Genomic DNA, 27998 nt, shown 5'->3' on the forward strand with positions numbered 1-27998 from the left:
AGCATTTTGTTTCGTAGTTCATTCTTGAAGCAACTATAGAGCAGAGTGCCATTCCATTTAGTGCAGAAGGCCAACAGAACAAAGGAAGCGATTTTTTTTATAAACACTGAACGTTTTGTGGAATATAGTAATCTTGCAGCGAAATTGTTTAAGAGAGTTCTACAACAATCTTTTTATAAACCCGCGGTTCGCCAGATATAGTTGCGCTTGATCACATGAAAGATGCACAATTATACAATTAGCAGCATTAGGGCCGGAATAACCTAAAACCATTCCAATCTGCTTTTATTCCAAGGCCTCCATTAGCCTTCCGTGATAGGTCGAAATGACTCGGTTCCAGTCCTTAAGGGCTGGCCTGGAGCCATTTTGACCTATTACAGAGGGCTAACGGCAAATATGGAATGAAAACAGATTGGAATGGTTTTGCGTTATTCCGGCCTAGGTCTCATACAATCGCTTAAGGAAACACATGCATTAGAAACGACGGACATGTCAGGGGAGTTTTACACCAATGAGCAATGCGGTTAAGACTCAAGATATATTCAAATGCACTTGTTAGTAGGCAAAACGTGTTAAATTTATTAGTCGGTGTGCCTGTCTTTTCTTTTTTCTATCGTCAGTCGAGCAGGCAGCGCGAGAGCAGACGCGGCATCTCCCTGCAGAAGCGAACGAGTCCTTTGCTCCGGTGCCGCTGCCAGCAGATGTTCCAGGTGGAGGTGACCTTGGCGCTCGCGGACTTGGCCTGCAAAACGACCACCAGGAGGGCCAGGACGAGGGCGATCGTCACGGTGCACGTGAAAGTTGCGTAGAGGACCACGACGCATTTCGGGCAGTGCAGCAGTCCCATCTGCTGGGCCTTCTGCAAGTGAAGCGCGCCACGGGACAAAGTTAAGAAGACACCGGAGAGAAAGATTCGATTGAGGCTAGTTGGTACGTACTTTTCACACAATGGAGAATTAAAATAAAACGGACGTCGAACGTTGCGCACACTTTGGTGCGTTTTATTTTCATTGTCCTTTGCGCGAAAAGTACGTCGCAGTAAACAGAATAAGGATCGAGTAACACTAATCAGTTTGGACTGAGAAAGTGTTCTTTTGCCACTATAATTTCGTTAATTTGGCTGTAGGAGGTAGGTTATTAGAAGACTAAATGTCTGTCATATTTTTTTTTAATTTCAATCTAAAGCCTCAGTGCCGGTACGTTGGTGAGACGTCACGAATTTCATATTTCTCTTCTCGTATGCGTCTGTTTGTGGCATGGTAAGAGTCATCGAAACTTGGCAAGTTCTATCTTGAGCACGTTTAGAATGCAATGCGGCCGATCTTTACCAATTAAAGAACTAAGTGGTGGTGGCGGTGGCGGTGGTGGCGGTGGCGGTGGCGGCGGCGAAGGAGGCGGCGGCGGTCGTGTTGGTTTATAACTGACTACAACGCTGTGTCCACTACATTATCAACAAAAAACCTGCATGGGTTCCCAAACGTCAAATAATTTTTGCCTCGTTTAACGAGCTTAATTTCTTTTTACTTTTTGTAACGTGCTGCCGGACTAAACGAGCTGTCGTGGAAATTTTCCTGGCAGCATTATTTCGGTATTGAAAGTTGGTTGATGCGATGACGCTTTAAAACTGAAACGTTAGCTTTAAGATTTCCGGCGCTTCGCACCTCGATGAGCTCGTTGTACCCTGGCGTGGCCAGCACATCGTAGAGGCGCAAGAAAATGCGCACGTAGGACTCGTCTGCAATCAATTTCTTAAACGGCACCGCCGTGCATGAAGCCGGTATCGGGCCGCCGTCGGACGATGCACAAGTCGAGCAGTCGCCGTCTGTCACGCCCACTAACAGCCTGGCCGTCGTGTTGAAGCGCTCGAGCAACTCCTGCGAACACAACAAGCAGAATGGTGTTTCAATACCCTTCGAGCGTTTACACCTTGCAGGTAGGAAAAGACTAGGAGAGAGCTCTGCGCAGCAAGATTAAAGTCAAACGAGTTGGCCGAACACGTGGTCGTAACGTCGCAGAGCGTGCGGTAAGTTTTAGTGCTCCCGCTCTGCAGGCCGCCATGGAGTTTCCAACAAAACTTACTAGAGGGAACTCTTGCGCTAGCGTTTATGGGAGCTGGAAACGTGGCAGTTCAGCCAGCAATGGGAATGATGATGATTAGTATATGGAGCGGGCTAAACTTCGTCCTTCCAGCGTCAAATGGACTTGTGAGCGGAAATTGTTAACTTCAGCGAAGTATGGCGTTGTAAATGTCACAATTCTCAATAATTCTGCACGTTGTGTAGAGCCATATAAGTCCTTCTGCGCTTAGAAATATAGGATTGGTTCCAAATTTAGGACAATAAAGGCAGATAGAAATTACAGTAAATAAATCCGCAAGAACGTTTGAAGTCACAAGCACGAAGATCAGACAAGTACATGTACTAACCGTCATTCATGTGCTAGCTGAACGATAGCGGGGCTAGAGTTCTCTCTAGCAAATTTTGTAGAAAGCTCTGTGGACAGAGCCGTGGGAGAGTAACCGAACAAATGCGGATTGTTTAAAAACCACCGGAAACCAAATATTTTCGGCCACTGCGCTCAGTCTCAGCATTCACGTGTTGGGCCGACTTTTCGGCGGAAAAAGCGGAAGGAAAGGCTTCATGGAGAGTTGGTTTGCCGAGGCTGGCTGGGAGACGTAATGCTCCCCCTAGTTCATTTCCTTCATCCGTGCTTTACGCACGTCCTTCCCGAGAGAGTTCTGGCTGAGCCCTCCAGAACCTGCCACTAAATTTAGCGGGTAACGGCAATGCTTGAAATTGAACGCGTCAGTGAAGTTCCATCTCTTTACGCTAGAGTAGCGAAACAGCTCGGAACAAAAATGACCCCAGAGGAGTGAGCCCGAACAGTTGAAGCGCAACACCTGCAAATGAATCTGTACTCGTGTTAGCGTTTAATAAACTTAGCAGCAAGTTCCAATGGCTCACTTAATACTGGACCCTCAAGAAAGAGAGAACACTTAATTTTATTGCAGTAAGAGAATTGAAAACCCTCAGTCCAGGGTCTCACTGGCGGCGTAGTTCAGCGTTGCGTGTGCCCAGTTCAGTGGGGTATGGTAGGAGAAGTGGGGGAGGGAAAGCAGCCCCAGAGGGCACGCGGGCCGTTGGGATGGTCGCCACAATGTAGACAGGGCGGAGGGAGGAGGCCACGAAGGAGGTGTATGCGTGCAGGGGTGAGCAGTGTGTTTGTTTGTGCAAGCTGTCGAACACTTTCAATCCTCAGTTACACCGTATTTTTGCGCATCAATCTTAGTCCCAACTGTGCAAGACATGTTACACACACTAGCTCGAGGTACGAGGTTTGTTTTGTTTATTTGAACGCGCGAAAAAAATAAAGTCGTGGTTGACTGCGGTACAACGCGCAATCTCTTTTCCCCGGGGTTTACATTCGTGCCAAACATGGGCGACCGGAAGGTTTTCTGGGCTCACAATCACATTGCTGGCCGCGCCGCGGATAAAGGGGTCTTTGGTGTAGTATATAGAGCGACCGAAACAACACAAACGTTCATCTTGAGGGGTCGCGCGAAAATATTTCAGTAACCACATAAACTAACACCCGCAATATCAATAGAATAGATCCTCTATTTACCGAATTTTTTTACGCGACTCAAACTTCTTAAATTAGTACATTTAAGGATACTGTTTTTATCGGAATGAATCGTGGGTCGACATCGCGATCACTGTAGCGCCCGCATAAGACAAGCGTTCACGCATGTGGCGGCGGCTTTGTCATTATTTCTCTTGCAACACCTGTTCTATGTCAAGCGGGATACCCCCTCTCCCTCTCTCTCTCTCTCTCTCTCTCTCTCTCTCTCTCTCTCTCTCTCTCTCTCTCTCTCTCTCTCTCTATCTCTCTCTCTCTCTCTCTCTATCTATCTATCTATCTATCTATCTATCTATCTATCTATCTATCTATCTATCTATCTATCTATCTATCTATCTATCTATCCACTTTGTTATTCTTTGATTTTTTTTGGCCAAGCTTGCCCCATTAAGTAGTTATTGTTATAATTCATCTTTCCGTTAGTTTTTGTGACAGTGAACCCATCTTCCCGTGGTATTATTCATTTGCCGTAATAAAATTTTCAGGAGGCCTTGAGCGTTCGTTCCGGTTAAGAATACCGTAAAAAGAGGCAGCCTCCTTGATTCGTAATCGTAACCTTGGTCGAAAACGAGGGTAGCAACCGAAAAGCAATCAACATCACTGTTCGGCGCAAGGCGGCGTGGTAGGCAGTGAGCATGACTGGTTTTTCATATTTGTTGCCTTAGCAAAATTTTCTGTTGGTTAACTAATCCAAAACCTTTGTTGCGCAAAGTGTAGTTAAATTTTAGTGACGACCATTTTCATCGGGCCATTCAATATTTTTCCACTTGATTTCGCAATTTCGGGCAAGCTGTGACACTCCCATTTGTGCTTTCTTTGATAGGGGCCGTTCTCCTGTTGACCCTATCTGGTGACCCTATGAGCAGTTAGGCCTCAATCCGAGAGACATGGCTGCCCTAACATCAAATGGCTATCCAGACCTGAGAGATGGCTGCCCCAACCTGACCTAACAAGGTCAGGTCGAAACACTGGGCTTTGAGAGAAAAAATATCCGAGGTTGTTGGCAACCCTGAAGGCCAATTCGCGCAGCACCAGCGGCGGCACCACGCAGCCTGACCGATGTCCACTGCAGGACGAGGGCCTCTCCCAGCGATCTCCAATTGCGCCTGACTTGCGGCAGCAAACTCATCCTTTGCCTGCGACTTTCCTAATTCATCACATCACCTAGTTCTCTGCCGCCCTAGACTGCATTCTTACAACACATAAAAAATCGGCTATACGTATTACATGACCCACCCGAGGCATGAGCCGTCAAACTTGCGTTGAACAATGCCCTGCTGCTCCACATACTTTATTAACGAAACGCCATTTTCTTAAGTGAAACACAAAAATAATTTGTATTCGTCGCACACTTTGGGAATGGACATCTAGAAACTGGTGACATCCTCAAAATTCGTTCCCTGTGGATACTGCAGGTAGCGAACTCGCCAGTTACAATTCACAAATTGCAGTACATACCGTAACGTTCTAATTAAAACCTCATATGTGAAAATGTGTTCATTGTTCCAGTAAGCGTTTCCTTTTCTCGGGCAGGTAAAGCCCACCTCTTCGAGTAATGCAGCTCAGACTCGACTTGTGCTAACAGGTGATTTTTAATATTTCTGTATATTCTAAAAAAATACGAACGCCCCACATAAGCAAAAAATGGAAACTCACTCATTAATTCACAGCGAATGCTTCAAGATTATTGCGTGCGCCCAAAACGAATCAAAACCTCGTCAAACTCACCGGGACGCCGTGAGACAGCAGGAACACGTCGACGCCGCAGCAGGCGAGCAACGCAAACGCGCGCAGGCACAACTTGAAGTACAGCGCCCCGCAGCGCTCGTGGTTGTCGACGCGGTGCGGCTTGGACCAGGACACGGCGTTGGACGCGCAGCCGTAGGCCAGCAACCTGGCCAGGAGCAGAGCCGGCACCTCCGGAGCGCTCATGGCCCGGAAGAGGACCGACTTCCCGTGCGAAACCAATGCGTCGAGATGCGTTGTCGCTCACAGCGCTAACCTCACGAGCATTTCCACGAGCACTGGCGAAAATGTGTCCTCGGCCGGTGAAGTGTAAGGGCTCCTTTGTGATCGAACGTTGTGTCCCCTTACAACGCCGTGCAGACTACTGGCGAACGGCCAAAAGGAGTAAGACACGTTCATACGGACGCCCATACGGTGGGCGTCCGTATGAAATTTCTCTACACACCAGCATTGCCCGGCTTTGGCCGCTAGGGATGCGAAGAAAACGAGGCAACGTTAAAAAGCAGCAAAGCTCATCGTCCGTTTGAATGTTACGCACCGAGCTTTGCCGAGCTCATAGAGTCCTCTAGAAAAATTACTACGGGGAACCCTGGAGCCGCCATTGTTCAGCCCCCATGAAAATAATGGTCAATACATAAATTTGTCTAATCTTCATTCTTGTAGCTAAAGAATTTCTTGTGGCCTTGTTTACTGCGGTTTATCGTTCTAAATTTCGAAGCAGTCAAAGGATTTAAACGCAGTGAGGACATTATAGTATTTGCACACGTGCGTAAACATTGCAAATTGTGGTATTTGTAGCGCGGAATGTTGCTGAAAATCATCAACTGGCAAAGTAACAGGGCCAAGTAAAGTAAATTAAAGGACCAAGTTTAGGCAAATCCACGTACCAATCGTGTAGGTAAAATTCTGAACATGGTCAAATTTCGCAATGTTGTCTAATTTCATAATTGCAGCACTTTGAGCCAATCAGAGAGGCCGTGGCTGCCCTCAGGGCCAATCAGAGCTGGGAAGATGGTGAATTCGACAACATCGCGGAATTTCAAAATTCCCGGAAAAGTCATTCCCATGCTCGCTGAACCGCCCTGCTTGGAGCACCCACAGTTTTCCCTAGTAATTTTTCGTAGGAAATGCTATGGCCGAGCTAAATCTCGTGAAACTCTGGTTTCTAATCTTGACAGAAAGCATACACAGTCGGACGTTTTCAAGGACTCGCTCACTCTTGCTTTGTGATAAACGATCTGAAATGTCACAGCGAACGTTTATCACGCGCCAGTTCCGCTTCTACCACTTCCTAGGCTGTGTGTTCTGGCGCTGCTGTCGACTGTACAGAAAGCTTCAATGCAAGTTGTCTACAGCATTATAAATATTACATTATCCTGGCCATGATTTCCTAACGTAAGCACACAGAAGTAAGGGGATTAGTGCGGACTAAACTAAATTAGTGTTGCTAATTTATTTATTTATTTGTTTATTTACTTATTTATTTATTTATTTTTCCTCGCGGCCATACCACAATCTAGAGGGAAGTGGTAGTTCAAAACGCGATACAACACAAAAGTGCTTTCAGTCGTACAATGTTAGGCTGCTAAGGCTTCGCAAAACATGTCGTCGAATCCCGGACCTCATAGCCGACAGCCTACCTGGGCGGGTAATAAAATTATACAATTACTAACCCTACAGGTTTGCCAAGTGTGTTTGAATAGTGCCGATTACCCATTTATAACCAATTTAGCCGAAGTGAAATTTCGTTGCAGTTGGCCTTTTAACGTGCGCTTTCCGCACGCGTCTATACTCACGCTCACGATGTAGGCCGCAGCTACAACTGCAACAACAACCATAGGGACGCAGACGGCGAGGTCCAGGTCGACCACCCACAAGTCGTTCTCCGGGCCAAGCTTGTTCCGCGACAGGTCGCAGTATCCGCCGCGCACGATGACGTCAAACGTGTGCCGCTCTTCGGGCGCACCGGGGCGCTGCTGCTTCCGGTCTCCGGTGCTGACGTCATCCGCCGCCTCGCCCCTGCGCCGTCTCTGCAGCGCAGCTTCGCCCGCGACCTCGGCGACGTCCTCGAGCAGTATCCAGCCCCCGCTGGCGTCGTCCGACTCGTGCTCGTCCTTCTCGGAGATCGGAACAGCCATGGTCTCCTCCACCCCGTCTCCCTCGGGACTCCGGGACAGGCCAAGAGCGGCCATGCGCCCCGGGAATGGCAGGGGCCGCTGTCGCTTGCTTGCTCCAAAAATAATGGCCACTTGCCCACTACAGAACACTCGTGACGATGATGATGATGACGACGACAACGACGATAACCTCAAACGTGTGTATCTTTGGGCGAGTCGGTATTCAGTGAACGAGAGAGAGAAAAAAAAAACAACGTTATTTAAAGAGCAGACGACAATGGTCACCCCCAGGCTGGCGCCGTCCTCAGTCCAGAACGCCGCGTCGTGCCTCGCCGCCCATCGCGTTCTGTCTACCAGTCAAAGCTGGACCTCAGGGTACGAAAAATATATATATTTAGTTGCAGAAAAGAAATAAAAAACGCGGAATAATTCAAGACGGCAGCACCCGCTACGGGCGCACCACATTGCCTGCGTTGTCGTGTTGAACTAGTCCGCGTTTCTTTTTTCTTTTTTTTCCTCCTCTAAACATCTTTTTTATAATCTTAAAAGCATGAAAAGCAAATTTTGTAATAAACCTCATGGTAGCCGAAGGGGCATTGGCCAAGAGTCAGCTGGAGTTCATAAATGTTTTAGAGAGATGAATTTTTAATTTTTCATGATTGTGATAATACAAGGACAGCCAAGTAAATGCTTTTTTTAATGAACATTATTCATCCAAACGGGGCATTGTACAAAGCGGAACATGATAATCGTCATGATAATTGCGCGAAATTGATGGCACGCAAAAAATTTACGTATTGAACTCCGCATTTCTTAAACCAACAACCCTCGGTTGTTGGTTTAAACAAGGTTTCCTAAACAAGGTTTTAGGAACATGAAAATATATTTAGTACAAACCCAAATCTAACTCTACGCCGCGTATGGTAGCTTCTACTGTCATGTACCTGAGGCGTCTGTCTCCCAATATTTGTTTTCTCTGCCATCCAAATTTGTGCGTAGCGTTATTTTTTATTGACATTATATTTTTCTTGTGCGGACAACTTGTGATTGTTTGTTTATGTCTATTATCTAGCAACCAAGCATTATTTTTTTCTGAACATTGTACAACTTTCGTTTCGCTTCAGTCAATGCTGAGTTGCGTGTAAATGTGGAACGGGGATCAGTGGATAAGCACTAAGTCCTGCTTTCTCGGCGTAAGTCACCACTGCTCGTGAAGTTGCATGAGGAAGGAGACTAATAACGTCAACTCTGAAAAATATTGCCCATGCTTTAGCAACGGCAGGGATATAGTGGCTCGACACAAACTAGTCCATAGTGGAGCACAATCTAAACCATGGCGCACTCAAGTTTCCTATGCGCAATAAGGTCAGATATCGTATTGTGCAGCTCAGCTTTCAGCACCTCACATATCAACGCGTTTAGCCCTTTCAGTAGCGTTATCTTCATATGGTTCCCCAACATCGCCGTGCGGGCATGTTGGTATGGCATGACTGAAGCTTTCAGCTCGCAACATGACGAGCACGGTAAGTAGACACAAAACACACGAGCGCTGACACAAGCGAGGAAGTCCCCGCTTGGTCCGCGGCTACATGTCCCATAAAGTCCCTTAATTAAACTTCGTAAAGTAACGGCACGCTTTGAAGAATGCCGCCTCCTCTTCCCGCGCTCTGGCCGAGGCCGACGCCGCGTCGCTATTGGCCTAATAGCATCACGTGGGCCCTTGCGCCGTGCATCAGCGCCATTTTTGCTCGAGAAGCGTCTACGGAGTGGCGAGGAGCGCATGTTGGCACCGTTGCTACGCTCGAGCAGTGTAGGCGGCGCCACGGTCGGGTAGGGAGCGTGAAAGAGAAGAGAAACGAGGAGGAGTGAAGGCGCAGGAGGAGAGTGTTGTTACTTCACGAAGTTTAAGGGGTTTTAATGTCACACGCGTTGTCATCGTGTGCTTTCTTCAATTTCATTCCAGATCAGAGCGTCCCACTTGTCTGCAGTTCGAGCGGTTGCTGGAACTGCGACGCATAAGAGCTTGCAGTATCCACGAGGCGAACACGAAGCTTTTCACTGCTGTGTTTTTATTGCCCTCGATTTATTGTCCAACCAACAGTTCTGACATTCTTTCTCTGTGATTCTATTGTTAACCGGCGCTTGCATCAGCGTTCGTGTGCTTTGTGCCTACTTGTCGTGCTCGTCTTGTTGTGCTCTAAAGCTTCAATCCTCATACGGAGACTCAGTTTCAATGTTACTGACAAAGTCAGAGTTTGCTTGATATCACACGTACAAAAATATGCATGACGCGATGTCAGAGACGCGAGAAAAAAGCGTTAGGAAGTGGCTCGGTGAAGGCCAGTGCCCCCTGTAAGAATGTATCAATATTTGTGCATTCGAATGTTCCGACTAGAAGCGACAAGAACAAATAATCTTAAGAGGAAGCTTTAGCTCGGGTGCTCCTATCTGAAAACATGTAAAAGGAGAATTCGTTTTTCTCTGCAACCACTGCACCAAAGTTGACGAGGTTTGTTGTATTGAAAATAAAAACTTAAAATCTAAAGACAGTTGCTCTCGAATTTTTTATTTAGGTTGTGAATTTTTTATTAAAAATTGGCGACAATCTAAAATTTGCAAAAGACGAAACTATCATGTTTACAACTCTGTAACTCATCAACGAAAAATGATAATGCAATTCTGTGAAATTTATCTAATAGTACAACCAAAGCGGACAAAATTGATACGTTACACATGAATGTCAAAAAAGTTTAATAACATGGAAATACAGCTTTTGCAGAACCTTTGTGAACAACGTAACAAATTCACGTAAGATGTAAAATTACATATTAAATTTGTGCGCTTTCAATGGTCTAATGGATTCCGTTCACAGAACCGCGATATCTGTTCTGTATGCAGAGCTATGAATTTTTAAGCTTCGTGCTTCTATATTTTTTTTTAACTTCCGTATTTTTGAAAATTTTTGTAACAAAATTCAAGCCCTTAATCAAAATTCCGCTTCCAATTAAAACAGTAACTAGAATTTAGCTTTCTCTCTCAAATGCAACAAATTTCATTAAAATCGGTCCTGGGGTTATCTCATAAAAGCGTTCTTGCGTTTTACATGTATTTGAATAGGCCGCGTCGGAGTTGGGCCGGAGCTCAAGCTTCCTCTTAAACACAGCGCGCAAACCAAAAATAATGTCATAACTCACTTTACTACTGGAAGTAACGTAAAGATAGAGCACTTTAGGAGGTGCAGTACTAGGTTTGACAAGAGGAGCGACGTGTTGCTTCGTATAACTGCTATTAATTGTTCTTATTTCTCGCGTCAAAAAGGCCATCTCCGCTCCGCGCACATTAACATGCGTATCTACTGCGGCTGGGTTTGCCGGCATCTCGTCGGATATACAAGGTCGCGTCACATAGCAACTATGTACTTACAGAAGGAAGCTCGCGTCAGTTTTCCCTGTGATTTTCTGTGGCAGCTACCGCTTTGAGACGCTTTGTGCCGCAGCACCATCTTCGAGACCGACCTAGGTCGGTGACAGAAAGGCGCACTCTAAAGGAAAACTAAATTCTGGGGTTTTACGTGCCAAAACTTCGATCTGATTATGAGGTGCACCGTAGCGAGGGCCTCCGGATTAATTTTGGCCTGCCGTGATTCTATAAAAAGATGCGCCCTATTCGCATGTTACAATGCATGGCGAAAGTGAGACACATATGCTGGCGGCGAAGTGCAGTCACAGCCGCGCGTCTGTTGCACATTTCTTTATTTCCCTTACGATCGGACACATCACTGGCCATGTGCGCCGGAAACCACTTCATGTCGGATCGCGGCAACGCAAACCACAACGAGACGGTGAACGCGGCGGCGTGAGGGCTAACCAACCGTACCGCCGCTACTGCGGTCGACCCGTCGTGGTAGTGAGAAAGCAAGCAACAAAATTGTGAAGTGGTACAGACTAGAGAGAAGGACTATGCCGCCACCTCATACGGGCTTGACCCGTAAGGAAGCGGTGCTATACCGACAACTTCAGACGGGGTCTTTATTCATCCCGGTGCTGATGAGGCACGTGTGTCCGAGTGTTTATGTGAGTGACCTGTGTTGTGTGTGCCGAAAGGAAAGAGCCACTGCAGCTCACATCCTTTGGGACTGTGCCAAGAATCCACACCAAGCTGCAACGATGAAAACGATCTCGCCGTGGCTCGGTAGCCGCAACGAGGTGCTACGATCACGAGGTCCAAGCCCAGGCCGTCCAGCAGATCTCGGCGGCCCTCGAAAGGTAACAACCGAGCGAAACCGGAGGTCGGCTGCCCCAAAAGAGGGGCAGGCGCGGTCGACCAAAGGGAGTAGTGCGGCCACTGCCGGAGTAGAAGCGCCACACGCCGGGAAGACGTCATGGCCGCGTCACGGTGACACCTCCCTTAGAGGGGAAGGCTAATCGTTCAGCAGGCATTCCCGATAAGGTTGCTTCGCACTTACGATTGGTTTCCTTTGTATATCAATTTATTTAATTTTTCTTTTCGTACTCCCACCCAATTGTGGTATTATCATCACCAGCAAGAAGCGGACCTCACTCGGCTCGTGATGCTCCTGCTATGAGCGACCCCAGCTTTGAGCAGGTTCCGAGCTAAACGTGGAATAAAGGGACGTTCCACAGATGTACGACTGACTGGTGTCATGCGTCGCAGTACAGATTTGCAGCTTAGCCTCCACAGTGGGTGTATGCCATTTCGGAGGACATCATCGTCATCATCATGAATGTGCTTTGACAGGAAGAAGCGGAACGCCAGGGTCGAAGGAGGTGGACGGCTTGGGACAACAGCCATTTCTTAGACGCTAGTCGTCAAGATATCAGCAAATCGAATGATAACGACATGCCTGCACCGGCGCCCGACGAAGTAGACACCGCGATCGTAAATCTGAACATCAACGAAGGGCTGCAAGAACAAGAAGATGCGATGAAGGCAGCCATCGCTAACCACAACGCCGCCGACGAAGAGTCATTGGAAGACAACGACGAAGAGATGCCTGCGCCCGCGTTCGACGACGGTGCGATTGTGAATAATGCTGACGGATTCTTGCAAGAACCTGAGGAAGCGGTGGAAGCGGCGAACCACAACGCCGACGAAGGGGAGTTGGAAGAATACTACGACGAACAAGTAGTCATTCAGCTGATCCATGCCGCGCTCTACCAGATATGCCTGCTCATTGGATCACTGGTCATCGGCGTCTCCTCTGCGGTCTACATGTATCGGGTGGTGAGTAATGCGATTTCTGTGTCATAAGCTCCGGTACATTCACAATATTTACCCAGTCGCACTAAAGATGACGACCCTTCTATGGCGCGTAGTACCGTTAGGCCCAAGTCTTTGTGATGCTCATTTATTGCATTAGCGAAAATTCACGCAGGAACCCCTCTGGGTGTTGTCTAAGTATGCATAAGCATTGTGCCACTTACTCATCTGCATGGAACCCAGTGTCATCATCAATGTTATGAAACTTGATCCGACCAGTATAAAGTTTATCAACATTTATCCGTCGTTATCAACTTTATCGGACTAGATCCGACACTTATCAGTTGTCATCAACCTTATCTGGCTAGATCCGACCCTTATCAACCCTTATCGGTAGGTATACTGTGACTTCGGATTGGCATTGTTCTCGGAGAGCCTTGAAGACGCGCGTAGCTAGCACCGTCACAATGATTCAGTTCCTACTCAAACAGCAGGAAAAAAGCTGTTTTAGCTTTATTATTACACAAAGGTTGTTTAATTATGAGGACTTGTTATTTGATGTAAAATTATATGAAACGTAAGAAGTATCAGCTTGCCGCTAAAGTTGGAGGACAGACGACAGGATTCGCTCTCGCTTTGGAACAACTTGTTTCATTTTGCTTTTCTTCGCTTAATCATGCATTATAAGTGAGGAAACTTCCTTGCGAGATGTAATATGGATGAACGAAAACCTTTTACACTGACTTTATTTTAAGAACGCGTTATTTGTGTAGCCATTTCCACGTTTTAGACGAAGCCGCGTATACGACACCATCCAACACGAGCCCCGCACACCCATATACGATCATTCCCATGACGGCATGGCACTCTTTAGAGAACTCGCATAGACGGTGGCGCCACATTTCCCTCTGGGTAATCCCCAGGGATTGTCTGCCGGCCTCTTCCGGCATCATCGAGCGCTGTGCCCACGCACACTGTATAGACGCACTATAGCGTTTCTGCAGCGCTGCAGTGTGTTGTGCCCACTGGTCGGAGTGCAACGGTCAGTAACTATTACCCCACTTTATCTAAATTTCGCTGGGTGCTTACTAACGCCGACTTTTTCCAGTTGGTCTCAGCTCGTGCGCCGACGACGGGTGGCGCCTGCAGCGCCACTGGCACCGCTCCTCGTGACGACAGCGTTGGGAGACGCCTGGTATATCTTTGCCCAAAGACCTTGCGTACTGCGTCGCTCTGACGTGTCGGTACCCGGAGACCTACAGCAAAGCGTCCCGCATAACCTATATTGTGTAGTTTCTGGACACTAAACCACATCGTTTAACTTTTCTTTTCTGCTTGGGATGCGCGAACATTCGAAATTGCTTAAAGCAAATCCAACAGTGCTCCCTATTCGACACATTTTCCATAAGAGAATTAATTCACTATTTGAAATTGTAGAATATTCGCCTCCGTTCGAGCATGTGAAATAACAGCACTTACTTGGCTTAAAAGGAGAAAGACGGATGCAAATACGGACGGTTTCGAATCATTCTGCTGCTGGAGAGCTGCGCTTGTAGCACTGAGGCACCTGTTCTTGAGGAAATGCGTGGAGAAGATAACTTATTTTCAATGTTTCCCAGTCATCCCGCAATAACGCATTGCCTTCAGATTCTTCTCTCATAAACAAACTCCTCACTTAACTGAACGTCCAGCTTTAAACGCCGTTACATGTATCATGTAATGTATGTCAGCCTCTTATTTCGCAAATGGACTTACCGTAACCTCTGTAATTTGCATCCTTTAGAAATAGGAATACATTTTATTCGATATTTGAAGGTCGTCGTTCTCGAGTACTCGTACTTCATTCAATAGTTCAACTATTGGAGCACCTCGAGCGACAGAAGCTTGATGTGGGCGAGTTGGTTTTGCATACTTGAAGAGCGCTACGAAGACACGGACTAAAAGAGGAACATGTACGACGGACAAGGCGATACTTCCAATTAAATGATCTTCTCTTCAAGTGAGCAGCTCTATTTTTTTTCGCTTCGTGCACAGGAGACGTCGCTGAACTGGTGGAGCGAAGAAGCGGCCCGCGGGCACGTCTTGCTGCCCGTCGGACTGGTGTGCTGGCTGAAATGGCGGGCCCATGCGTTCCTCGCTGCGAACCTGCTCGCGTCCATAGTTGGGTTCCTGGGTTCGCTGCGTGTCAACCTGCACCTCCTCCTCTTCTACATCATCGTGGTGGCGGTGTTCATCCCGGCCCCTTTCGTCGTCGTTGTCTGCTGCCTCCTGCCGCACTCCATGAGCTGCTACGTAAGCCACGTGACCCAGCTTGGTTTATCACCACTATAGAGATTCCTTCTAAGAATACTATAGGTAACCACTGGATCGTGGAACTATACCAGTGCATCAATTAGCCAAAAATTAGTCCTTGCTTCAAACTGTTTTGGGACTCTGCGAATCGCCCATATTGCGCCAAAATATGGCGATACAAGTGCAACAATTTCCAATTATTGCGAATGTGCGCACAGTCTGAAATTGCTTTCTGCGTTTAGCAAAGCAGGATTGCTTGAAAATGTAAGCCAATGATGGCAGATAGTATTTTGAAGTCACAAGATCTGAAGCCATAAGCATGATGATCGCACAAAGCCGTGCACCAACCATCAATCCATCGTTGGCTGAACAACCAACATTTACATCCACGGAGGGAGGAGAAGTTAAAAGAAAGGATCGCGCAACACGGTTGAAGCCAAGACGTATCGGCCAAACACGTGATCGTGAACTACCGGGAACCAGATGTTCTCGGCCAATACACTTTTTCGTAGAGGTCGCTTGCTGGGCCAATGCTGCGAGACAAAAGGAAGCGAGGAGGATGGCTTCACGGAGAATTCCCTTGCCAAGGCTGGCTGCGTGACATATTGCTGTCGCCTTGTTTGTTTTAATGCGAAAGCATTGTATGTCACATCACGCGAAAATCCGTGGGCGTCGGCGGGCCGCAAGATGGTACCAAAATTGGCCGACGGCGCAAGGAGTAAAAACATGTTAAATTTCTCAGGGGCGTTCCTGGAAACAAAGTAATGGCCTTGAAAAGAAAATTTGCTACATTTCGATCTGGGTGAGAATCGAACTCGGGGCTCCTGGGCGCGAGACACGCGCCCTCTACGCCACGGCGGCTCCACTGGTCTGGCTCATTAAAGGTGTGGCCTGGTGCGTGCGTCATTGGCCACGTGAAGGGTTATCCAATGAGGAGGAGGTTGCGCCACGCCATGACTGTAAAATGAGTTCGCTAATGACGTTACGAGGTCTACAAACTGCATAATGTTTTAGCATTCGTACGCGTAAGCAGTCTTAAGTGTCTATGTTTCGTGCTTACAGCTCCCGTGGGCATCATATAGGAAACTCCGCGCTGATGATGGTTCAGTCCTTGTGGGGAGTGATAGCTATGAAATTTTGTTTTCACGAAGTTTCCCTGTCGTCGCGTTTACTTGTCAACAATCTCGCCAAATAAAAAAAAGGAACCTCGTTTGTCTGCATGATCAATTCGATCTTGCCCTCTAAGGGTAAGGGTGCCGGCCATGGGACAAACCAGCACCATTAAGGTTGCCAAAATTTTCGCTCTTTAGCGAAAATTGCAGCGAGGATTCTATCATTTTCAAAGGTACAGTCTCACACTCGGTAGTTTTGAAGTCCCTGAGATAAAATTCCCGCGGGACCCGTCTCACAATGAATGCCGATGATAGCGCGATCAGCACTGAAGTAACATATACATAGCGACACACGCCGTGGTGCCACCGACGAAACGCGTCACTTATGAAGCGTGTGTGCAGCCTTTCTCCTCGCTCGCGTCACTTCTCTGGACAAGCTATGCCATCTGGCGGCGCCGCCACGAAGTCCACGTGCGTAGCGTGTGCGAATAATATTTAGAGATGATTGTCTGAATGCACGGGACGTGGGTTCGGTTCCGCCTAACGCAGGATAATATTTAGGTGGCGTTTTATTTTGTTGCCATGGAGAACGGCGCATGCGCAGAGACCAAGTTGGCGCCAGAGAAATTCATTGAACAGCGGCACGTATACCCAGTGACAAATACCTTGTTGACGTCGAAGATGCCCCCCCCCCCCCCATGCGAGTTCTGCCCTTACCCAGTTACCCTGCTGCACACTGTTGCCAGTTGCCAAATTGACATGAAAGAAGTTCATTGAACTGCGGCACGTACCCAGCGCTACTTACCCAGAGACTCAAGTTGTTCCGACGGTTGGTTTCGAACCCTGTATCCTCGACACAGCAGCCCTTTGCACTGCCGATTACACCACGGTCTTCCCAGTGACCCAAGTTGGCGGAACAACGATTATACACGCAGATAAACAGATAGGCACTCAGACCCCGGAAAGTGCGTCAGGTACCTTAAGAATGCTAACCGCATCAATGCCGTTCTCCGCCTTTACCGCACAGCCTATTCGGCGTCACGGATTTCTGTCGCAGGTATTCCCGAACGCCTTCAGGTACTTCCTGGTGGTTGCGTGGGACGGTGATACCAGGCCACTGAGCGTACCGATGCTCTGCGCCGGTCCCGTGATTGCGGTTTGCTTCGCATGCGCCACGAAGCTGTACGAGTCGATAGAGATTGCGGCGGCGCACGTTGCTGCGGCGCGTCGACGGGGCCGGCGCCGCGTCGAACGGCGGCGGCGAGGCTAGGCGTGCTTCGTTCGACCCGCTACAGAGGCCTCTGCAGAACTGCTCGACTGGCCGCGTATGCAGTGTCGAGATAGCCTCCTCTTATTGCTGATGTTTTTGGCGTGCCGAACTAGCAAGAAGACGCCTCGAAGTATTCTGTGCTTGTGTTATTCAGCCACCACTCTGCCCCGCTATTCTTATTTGAGTATAGCGCGATGCCACAGTGGCTATGACGTTGCTGCTGAGCCACGAGGTAGCAGGTTCGACTCGCGGCCACGTGTCGAACTTGCTGTACCTACAACCATGGGTATAAACCATGTTCAGTCGCAGCCTCGATACCCTGAGGTAGCATACGAGCTTTCATTGGCCAATTGCCTGCTCCTAAACTTAAGTATACAACGTGAAGCCTGCAGTTAAGAAGCACGTTCCACATCTGCTGCCATGTCCTTGAGTGGCACTGACTAACGCACTCAGGGATCGCGTTGAGCACGCACGCACTCACAAAAGGGCAACGGAGCATGGCCGCCGCGGTAGCGTAATTGGTAAAGCACCGCACGCGTAATGCATAATGTGAATGCCTACGGCAAGTTGTCTTGTTATTTGTACATTTCAGTTAAACATAACTAAGTTCCCCTATGACTTCATTCTGTTTTTTTTTTTTGTTTTTTTTCATTTCGTTATAACTCTCTGTGCACTGGCTTACTTTTTTTTCATTGTGCTGATAAGTGTTAACTGGTACAACAATGCACGTCACCACATAATTTGAGGACGTGCTTCTCTAGACTGGTATGGTATGAAGTTTATTTAGGTCCTGAGGCATCAGTCTGGGACTGATGCGGGCCGCTCCCTTGTCGGTACAGAGAGGCCGAGAACCTCTGCCATCACATGGGCCCTCTGGACAGCCCTGAGTTGGTCCGCCAGCACTTCACTGTGCAGCATCCGCTGCCACCACTGTTCACCTCGAGAACCATCACCGGCCAACGCCAAGCAGCGCCACAGCATGTGTTGTAAATCGAGCAAACCCCCACACTTACTACAATAGACTGAAACCCCGCAGTCCAGATTAATTTTATTCATGATGACCGGGTTAGGGTACGTTCGTGTCTGCAGAAGCCTTAATGTAACCGCCTGCGGCCTATTTAATTTGGGATGTGGCAGCGGGAATGCCCTGCGCCCTAAGTAATAGTGCTTGGTGATTTCGTTGTAGGTTAACAGTTGGTCCCTGTACTCAGGAGCGGGAGATCCAGCCCCTTCAGGGAGTACACGGCACACTAATCCTCGTGTCGAGCACATTATTTCCGTTCAAATAACGCTACTTCATTGTAATCCTCAGCTTATATTCCGTAATTAGTACAGCCCCTTCAGGGAGTACACGGCACACTAATCCTCGTGTCGAGCACATTATTTCCGTTCAATTAACGCTACTTCATTGTAATCCTCAGCTTATATTCCGTAATTAGTACAGGCGCACTGAAGTAAATAATTACAAACTAAATCAGTAAAGCTTTATTAATTAGCTAACATCAAACAGCGATTTGTCGTGCAAATAATGTTCGCCTCTTTAAGTGCACCTGATGCGACAGAATTACCCTGCCTGCCCCAGAAGATCTGTTCCAGCTAGCGAAGGCCACCTGGCACAATACTACACCGTATGTACCATACATCTACAGCCTTTGTCAAAAGTATGCAGGCTACATCAACGCGCCTTGTTGGTTCGGCTGTGTGGTGCGGTTCCCTTGCCGCTCCGCAGACTCCAGACCTCTGGATGTCGAGTATACGAGAGTACTTTTTATTCCCCAAGACGTTCAAATTTATTTCATACAACAGAAATTCTCTTAAACAGCCTGAAGCCTGACGGCCGCTCAAAACGCAACCCGTATACGTTTGACAGAGACCTAATATTTTCATAAGTCAAATCATTAACGGAATGACTGCGCGAACACAGGGACCACAGACGATCATTCAATTTTTTTTCTCGCTCTGATAAGTAAATTTCTCCCTCCTCCCTGAAGCATTTGTTGAAGATGACGAAGAAGACTATCGGGAATATAAGGCGTAGAGATTGAGGGACAGAAAGGCTCGCGAAAGACTAGCGGGTAAGAGAAGGAGTAGAAGCAGCCACAGCTGCGATCATGTACCAATGGCCCAAGACTGTTTAACGCAGGTCACTTCAGCAGATGTATGTCTGCAGTCTCCCACGGAAATGCCTCCACCGACTGATGAAGGCGTACAGCGTGTCCCCAGGACTGAGTGTGCAGGTGGCGTCTCGGTGACCGTGCAGGCTGTAGTTGGGACTGATCTTGCCCTGCCGAAATCAAGGATTGATTGATTGATTGATTGATTGATTGATTGATTGATTGATTGATTGATTGATTGATTGATTGATTGATTGATTGATTGATTGATTGATTGATTGATTGATTGATTGATTGATTGATTGATTGATTGATTGATTGATTGATTGATTGATTGATTGATTGATTGATGTTATCGTTGTGACACAACTTACTCAGTCGAGTTATTATTCGCAGTAAGAACGCAACACTTGTGCATGTATGCAAATGAACAAAAATCATACTAAGCAGACAAGGCATAAAGAGCAAGTCTTTCCATAGTTAGGTAATACATATGCGCCCTACAGCAAAAATAAACAAAGTTAAAGCCGTACCGTTCGCGTTGCTGGACGCGTCAGCCTTGTCATTACTTTTTCTGAAAGAGTGTTCCGTGAATATTTTCTTTTATTTACAACAACTCTTGGTTTTACTGCACCGCGAAAGTACCAGGGCGTGGCAGGACTAAAGTGATCATGCAAATGTCTAGGCTGCTGACCACTACACAAGTGGAATGCGAACAAGCGGCGCAAAACAACGATCACACGGAGCAACAGGACGTATTCCCTTCAACTATGCAAAGTTCCGACTTTACATCTCCGACTTATAGACAGGAAACAGGCAGAACTTAAGCGAATTGCTGGAGATACACTACGTGAAAAACAGCTTCATGGTGGCTTAATGCGGCTAAGGAAGGGCCCTCTGACCGTGTAGTGTGCTTCAATCATCCGCAATTGTTTGTAAACAGGCTTCATCAAGGGTCAGTTCTCTTGGGCCGGGCGGCACAGCATGCTTACACACGTCTCTGCAAAATAAGGAACCGGGAACTGCGAAGACATCACGGGCGAAAGCCTCGGCTCTTTACGCTTCTTTGCACTGATTTGCGACGCTAGCTAACAGCTGTAAAAAAAAACAATTACGCCGTTTTACGTGCCAGAGCCACGCTTTGATTATGAGGCACGCCTTAGTGGGGGACTACGGTTTAGCTTTGACCACCTGGGGTTCCTTGAACATCACCTAGTTCTAAGTACAGGACTGTTTTTGCACCAGGGATTTGATCCCGCGATCTCGTGCTGAACAGCACAACACCAAATCCATTAAATATAAGCAACCACGGCGGGTACGTTAACAGCTGTGACACTCACTCTGTTCACGATGCATTATATAATGTTTGCGGGTACATTTCGCTAATTAATGTCCCGATGACGAATGAAATGCCACATTCCGAACCAAAAGGCCTACGTTTGAAACCAATTAACTAAAGTGTTTCTATTGAATTCATTGTTTACTTATACTGTGTGTCCCAGCTACCGTTACCCAAGGTTTTTGAAGAAGAAATATTAAAAAGTTAAGCTGCAAGATACGATTACAAGACCTGCGGTGTTTTGTCGTCAGAGGTTTGACAAACCAACACTGTCGCTCATAAAATCGTACCTTGCCCTATATTCATTCTTAATCTTTTTTTTTTCCTTTGAACAGCTTGCTTATAACGTTAGATGGGACACCCTATATATAAGACATATCATTACAATTTTTATATCCGTCACATACTCAGAAAAATGTGACATCTTGCTCGCTTTTACAGCTCCGGTTCAGCGTGACCGCGACAATCATTGTTTATCTGTCAACTGCACTGCGTCATTGCAAGGTACCGTAAAGGGATCAGAAATGCTACAAAACCAACGCGCAACAAGGCAAGCGTCCCTATCGTTCTGGGCACAAGCACAGTTGGCGGAATTGTTAGTATTGTTACCGCCACCAAGCTAAGTCTACAAATTGTTGAGCATAACCAACTAGCCAGTATAACTGCATTTTTACAGCCACTAAGCCAAGTCTACAGAATTGTTGAGTTCAACCTTTCGCCACACTGTACGTGCGGCCAATGCTCTAGGCTTTCTTATGTGAAGAATACAGGAACGACATATATAGTGTGACCGTACCAGGGCGACACCGCACTGCAGGAGCCTGTCAAGCGTCCCGATCGCACGGGGCGTCGGCAGGTGGCGCGAGAAGTCGCCGAAGAATAAAGTCCCTCAATCATTTAAAAGTACCGCCAGGCTTTGATCCAGCCGACAACGCCTGCGATAGGCTGATCGGTGACATGTGACCTTGCTCCGCCCCTTTGCCGCCATGAAAGTTCCTGCGCGCCGGGCGAAGAGCGCGCGTTTCGCCTGTTGTGCTTTTCACATCGCTGCGATAATTTCGTTCCGGGAGGTCCGAAATGCCTTGTTGCAGTGCGGTTGGGTGCCGAAACCGGACGAAGGATGGCAAGATGTTATTTTGCATCGCGCGCGGCAACCAGAACCTAACCAGACGAAAAGTATGGTTACACAGAATTGCACGGACGGACTTTGAACCGTCGGTAACAGCACGACTATGCGAGGCAAGTAACATACAACGATACAAAGGTGCCATAGAAAGTATACACGTGCGTGTGTCGAGCGGTGATAGTATTTCACTCGCGTGCATGAATGTTGAGGGCCGAAGTTTGTGGAGATTATTTATTTTAGTTCGCTGTGAGCCCGCTGAATAGATCGGCATGACCTAGAATGCGAAGGACCGAAATGCCTTGTTGCTGTGCGGATGGGTGCCGAGATCAGACGGAGGACGACAAGAAGTTATTTTGCAACCCGCGCAGCAAACAAAACCTAACCAGAAGGTAATTCTGGTTGCATAGAAATGGACGGAAAGACTGAACCGTCGGTAACTGCACGACTATGCGAGGAAAGTAACGTAGAGCGATAGGAAGGTGCAAGAGAAAGTATACACCTGTGAGTGCAGAGCTGCAGTATTATTTCATTCGCGCGCTTGAATGTTGACGGCCGAAGTTTGTGGAGATTACTGATTTTAGTGCATCACGAGCCCGTTGACTTAGCAAGTGCAGTATGACCTAGCATGCAAGTAAATAGTGGGGCAGAAACGCATTAACTCGCTGACAAATATCCGCATTGCGTTACGTGCGATAAAAAATAAAATTCAGCAGCGAATTCTACTTTTACACTTTCCTGTGTTTGTGCGCGCGTTGTTAACTGCGCTTTACAACATGTCCAAAATGTAATTTCCAATACCCTAATCGTATTTTGTGCATTGCATATGTGAATAAATATATTGCTAAGTGCCTGCATTACTCTGTTTTTAAATACGAATACTGCATAGCCACAGCTACTGGCCGTCAAATAATAAAGCGTAATACAGTATATCAAAGTACATTACATACAGCTGCGAGCTCGTTCCTTCCAAGTTTCCCTTACACTCGAAGATGTTTCAGTAATCGGCAATGCCATTTTACTGATGAAAAACACACAACTGCAAATGAACACAAGAAAAACGCCACAAGCGATACGCGGATTGCCAGCAAAACACAGTGCTGTAATAGCTGGGTCAATCCGCGTGCGTTTCGTATAAGGGCCCTCTAATTCTCACGGGGATTTAGCGGTGCACGGAGGCGAAAAGGGATAAACACAACAATGCGCGTCATGATTCGAGTTTACGCGGTGACGTCGCACGGTTCACGAGAACAGTCAACCACATTTGCACACGCGCACACACTACGCTCGATGTTGGTGTGCCGCGAGATCAGATCGCGCTGGCAGCCCGAACACGATCGAGGAGACACGCTGACACGATCCATACCACCTCTTCATCATGTCACGACAGTTGCACTGGCTCGTAGCATTGAACCACAAGACACAGCAGTCGTCGTGTAATCGCTACACGACAGACACACTCACCGACAAGAAGACTGTTGGCGCACTCGTTTCCACAAACACACAGGATGTTGTTTAGTTGCCGTGAGGGTCGCGCGCTTTGAGAATCGCACGTTTGAGCGACGTTATGTCGAAAGTTTTCCGGTCCAAGCGACTGTCAGCCTTCATTTTTACACGACTTCTTCGTTCAATGCAACCGCTATGTGTACGCAGCACACTTACATGCAAAAGATATCACAGAGCATACGGGATTAAGCGTAAGCAATCACCAAGGCTCGCGCCGCGATTGAGCGCAAACGAACGAAATGTAAACACGCGGAATTGAGGCGATAAAGCCTTCATTACGCTCTCTTGAGCTATTTTCTTGGAGCACTTATTTGAAATTAAAGGACTAAATTTAGCAGTTCGGGTCCTTCTTTCGTTTTTCGCCACAGTCAGGCACCAGAAGGTTTTATTTCCGCGCGTATGCAGATATTTTTTCACCTCACGAATGCCGCGGCGCCGCGGTTTAGCGTGGGCGCCGTCTGCTACAGGAACTTCCTAGGTGGCGCGCGCGGCAGATGGCGCTACCTTGGAAATTATAGAGGGACCTTACCGAAGAAGGCCATGGAAAGCGCGTCCTTGTTGTGTCCCTTGGTGTGGGCGCCGATGGCATCCCAGCCCCGTGCCACGTACACGCGGCCGTCGCCTCCGATGAGGAAGCTGTAGGCAATGTCCTCCCAGCCTGCAAAACGTTAACAGGGTGGTGATATGAGCGACAACCCACTCCCGACAAAGGTCGTGGATTCGAGTGCCTTAATTAATTGTACCTTAATTCACTGTGCCCTAATTCGTTCTATTTAACACCAAATGGCGTGGGTACGGCTCCCACAAAATGTCGAGGGGGCGACTGTTGTGGGTTCGAGTGCCTTAATTAACTCTACCTTAATTCACTGTGCCTTAATTAACTTCGTTCTATTTAACACCAAAGGGCGTGGGTGCGACTCCCACCAAAGGTCGTGGGGGGTTCGAGTGCCTTAATTAACTCTATATCAAATAACTGTGCCTTAAGAAACTTCGCCTTAATTAACACCAAAGGTCCTTGGTTCGACTCCCAACAAAGGTCGATGGTTCGATTTCGTTTTGGACTACTGCTGCTCACGCCAACGCCGACAACTGCGGCGGATTTCCCGCCTCATGAGCCATATTATGCTTTCTCATTTAAAAAAAATGGCCAGTGTACCTTTTGTATCTTGGTGGTAGTGTTGAATGTACCGCATCTTCTCTGAGCACGTCCCCACGGGTTGAAGCATTCTCCTCCAGCTGTGTGGTGCACGAAGACGCGTGGTACAGGTTGAACCTTCAGCCTTTCCCATTCTTTGGGTGGCCTGGCACCCCAGGCGTGGCGGGGCACGAACTCGATGCCCGAACAAGCCAGCGTCACTCGGGCCCCCTGTTCCAGGAGCCAAGGTTGCCGCCATGCTCCGCCCACAGCCCATTGGTTCCAGTCAGGGTAGCCATACGAAGCTGGATGAGCTGCCAGATAGCCATCACGCATGAAGACAATAAGCAACGTTAGCAAAACGCCCATTGTCGATTCTGCTCCAGAATCCTCTAGCAACATTCTCACACATCTACAATTACCCCTGCCATCCCTCCAACTCCCGCTATCTGCACCATTACCAATAGGGTACTTTCCCTCGAATCAAGAAGAGACATACGTCAACGGTAGCAAGTTCTACCAATTGTAAATAGAGTAGGCAGTACCGAACAAAGAAAAGCTGTTGTTATGCAACTTTCACAGAATAAAAAAAAATATTTCATATGTATAATTATAATTACCGCAAAAAAGTGAAGGGGTAAAATTGTCGTCCACCAGTGGTTATAAAAGAAACCCAAATGGTTCTCTCAGAAAGACTCCTTTAGGTTTCCTTTGTAGCTTAATTCGTGGTACTCTTACTCCCAGTATAAGGTAGCAAACTGGACGCTCTTCTAGTTGACCTCCCCACATCTCCTCTTTTCCATGTCTCTCTCTTTCTCGTGCTACTCTCAGGTGAACTATATTTTTGTAATCTTTCAGAAATCGTTCGCCCCCTTGCTCAGTCCCGCAGAACTGGCTTGCGAAAAAAAATGAAAATAGTCAAACATTTCCTTTTTGAGTAAACCGCGTCTAAAGTACGGCGTGTCACGAAAAGAAACAAAAAGAAAATGAGAACGCCAACCCCTGTTCGTGAATGCTTTTCTGGATATTGTCAAATTTAGTCCTTTTTGTTTCTCAAATTCGCCATTTTATGAGATCTGATTGGGTCAGAGAACTGCTACACCGCCTCTGATTGGCTCGAAATGCTGCCATTACAGAATTTGACAATATTGACACGTGGACTTTTCTTTTTCGAGTGAGCGCTTTTCACCGTCTAACAAATGTTATCGCTCAGCGCGGGACGCGCCTGCATGTATCGGAAGTTTCTGGAATGTTATAGATGATTCTATCCGCTCTCTGTTGTCACCGAACCTTGTGTAATCTGATCGCATGTATGCGCGACGCGAATGGTGAGCTTTCAGGAAGACACGCGGGCACCAGCGATTACTGTGGAAAGTTCGATGGCTCGTGTATAAAAACCGACGCACCTGACCGGCCGACCAGATTTTCGACGATCGCCGACCGTGTTCACCGCGATTGCTGCACTTTCAGTGTAACTTGCTTTTGTGGGCACAAGTCCGCCCAATAAAAAGTCAGTTTCGTCATTAACATTTTTTACAGTATTATTCCCCGTCTCTACTACGTGACAATATGGCGGCTTTTGACGATGTCAAGAATGGCATCCCGTGTCTATTCCCTTAAAAAATAAACAGAGGTTCACTCAGCTTGTCTGCTTCTGATGATCAGAGGAGGTACAGGCCAGCACAGTGGCAACGACGACGACAGCGATCAGTCCGCGAACCATGTCGACTCGCTTCTCCTACGCGAAACGCTTTCGTGTGAACGCCTCCCTATGCGTTCACACGAACGCAGTGTTCCCCTAAATCCGTGCTTCTGCTCGCGCGAACCGCCGTTCGCGAATTTGCGAATGGGACAAATATAGACAACAATAGTCGCTGCATGATGGATTGTGCTTCACGGTGCACGAAAACAACGCCCCCGCACACGTGCGAACCGGCGCCTTTTCTATAACTGGAGAAATTTTACTTTGTTCCCCGCGCAACAGTCTACGCTCTATCTCTTGCCTACAATTTTTTTTTCGTTTGCTTCTACTCCGTGTAATAAAAAAAACGTCCTTGTCAGCTAACGTAACAGCAATAGATCATTGTAATCTTGCGAAAACAAGTTCGATTAAATTGTGAGGTTTTACGTGCCAAAACCACTTTCTGATTATGAGGCACGCCACAGTGCGGGACTCCGGATTAATTTGGATCACCTGGGGTTCCTTAACGTGCACCTAAATCTAAGCACACGGGTCTTTTCGCCCCCATCGAAATGCGGCCGCCGTGGCAGGGATTCAATCCTGCGACCTCGTGCTTAGCAGCCCAACACCATAGCCACTAAGCAGCCACGGCGGGTTTGCAAAATCAAGTGAAATAGTTTCAGTTATTAACTATTCCTATTCGTCCTCATTCGCATGTCTAATCATAAAAAAGGACGCTTAAGCTTCGCCTTTAAGTGTGGAGCACGATAGGATTCAAAGATCCCTGACTGCTTCCCCACGCTTCCCGGCAACCACATCTTATTTAACCGTAACGTCTACGGGAAAACGCTGGCGTTGCGAACGCTATGCACGAAGACGAGCTTTCTGGTAGAAACGCGGCTTTTTGCGTGGACCAATCCCGGAGGTGGTGAACAGCCGCACCAAAAAATTATATCATCTTTCATGTTCCTGTTATTGTTTCGCACCTTTAATATTTCAGTCTGAGAACATTCAACAAAGAAGGCATGCGCTATCGGTGTTTTCTCTCATGACATTTGTTGATGGGCTGCTTTCCCCTTGTTCTCGTTTTGCTCATCGTCTTGTTTATGAGCTGTCATTCTCAAAATTCCGAGGAATAACTTTGTCCCCAATTTAAGACAAGATATGAGCAATTTTAGTGATACCACGGTGTGGCAATATAACCCGCATACACCACATGTCATATACCTAGGCGCGGCATATACATATATTTAAATATACACGGGGATTTTCGCTCACGGGGACGCCGGCTTCGGACGCCGACATCAGATTTTCTACGACACGAGGCCCATAACGCGTGTTAAAAGCGTTGCAACGACAGTGAAGAACGAATCTCTGTTTTGCAACGCTGTTGACATATAGCCTGTTTGTTCCTTTGTTTGTTTGTTTGTTTGTTTGTTTGTTTGTTTGTTTGTTTGTTTGTTTGTTTGTTTGTTTGTTTGTTTGTTTGTTTGTTTGTTTGTTTAAAGTTAACTTGCCCTTCGGCATCACAAACTTGCACGTCATTCGCACACGAGCTTCCCGTCTACGATAGAAGGAGTGTCGACAGGACCCTCTTGTGTCGCTTTTTCGTGCCTTAATACGCTGCTGTCAACATACTGACTTAATTTTCTTAAATACATGAAGTGAAACAAGGTTACCCAACATTAGTTGTTGGGTAACAAA

General features: G+C 47.4%; 2 protein-coding genes and 1 pseudogene across 3 annotated transcripts; 1 reads left to right on the top strand and 2 right to left on the bottom strand.

Moving 5' to 3' along the window:
- Window positions 1-552: 552 nt before the first annotated feature.
- Window positions 553-9574, bottom strand: LOC126533086 (uncharacterized). Of its 2 annotated transcripts, XM_050180307.3 has the most exons (4): window positions 7182-9574; window positions 5368-5589; window positions 1662-1874; window positions 553-859 (listed from the first exon to the last, which is right to left on the bottom strand). In XM_050180307.3, exons 1-4 carry the CDS (start codon window positions 7575-7577, stop codon window positions 617-619), a joined length of 1074 nt encoding a protein of 357 aa, XP_050036264.2. In that variant the 5' UTR covers window positions 7578-9574; the 3' UTR covers window positions 553-616. The 2 variants fall into 2 exon arrangements, with proteins under 2 accessions (XP_050036264.2, XP_054927731.1); XM_055071756.2 differs by lacking the exon at window positions 5368-5589 and having other exon boundaries at window positions 7182-9573.
- A 132-nt stretch (window positions 9575-9706) lies between these two features.
- Window positions 9707-16208, top strand: LOC129385282 (uncharacterized). Its single transcript, XM_055071757.2, has 2 exons — window positions 9707-12746; window positions 14757-16208. The coding sequence occupies exons 1-2, from the start codon at window positions 12363-12365 to the stop codon at window positions 15051-15053; spliced, it is 681 nt and encodes a 226-aa protein (XP_054927732.1). The 5' UTR covers window positions 9707-12362; the 3' UTR covers window positions 15054-16208.
- Window positions 16209-18866: 2658 nt separating this feature from the next.
- On the bottom strand, window positions 18867-26209 carry LOC140212823 (peptidoglycan recognition protein 1-like; annotated as a pseudogene).
- Between the last annotated feature and the right edge of the window lie 1789 nt (window positions 26210-27998).

The sequence above is a fragment of the Dermacentor andersoni genome, chromosome 7, assembly GCF_023375885.2.
Source record: "Dermacentor andersoni chromosome 7, qqDerAnde1_hic_scaffold, whole genome shotgun sequence".
Taxonomy (NCBI): Eukaryota; Metazoa; Arthropoda; class Arachnida; order Ixodida; family Ixodidae; genus Dermacentor; species Dermacentor andersoni.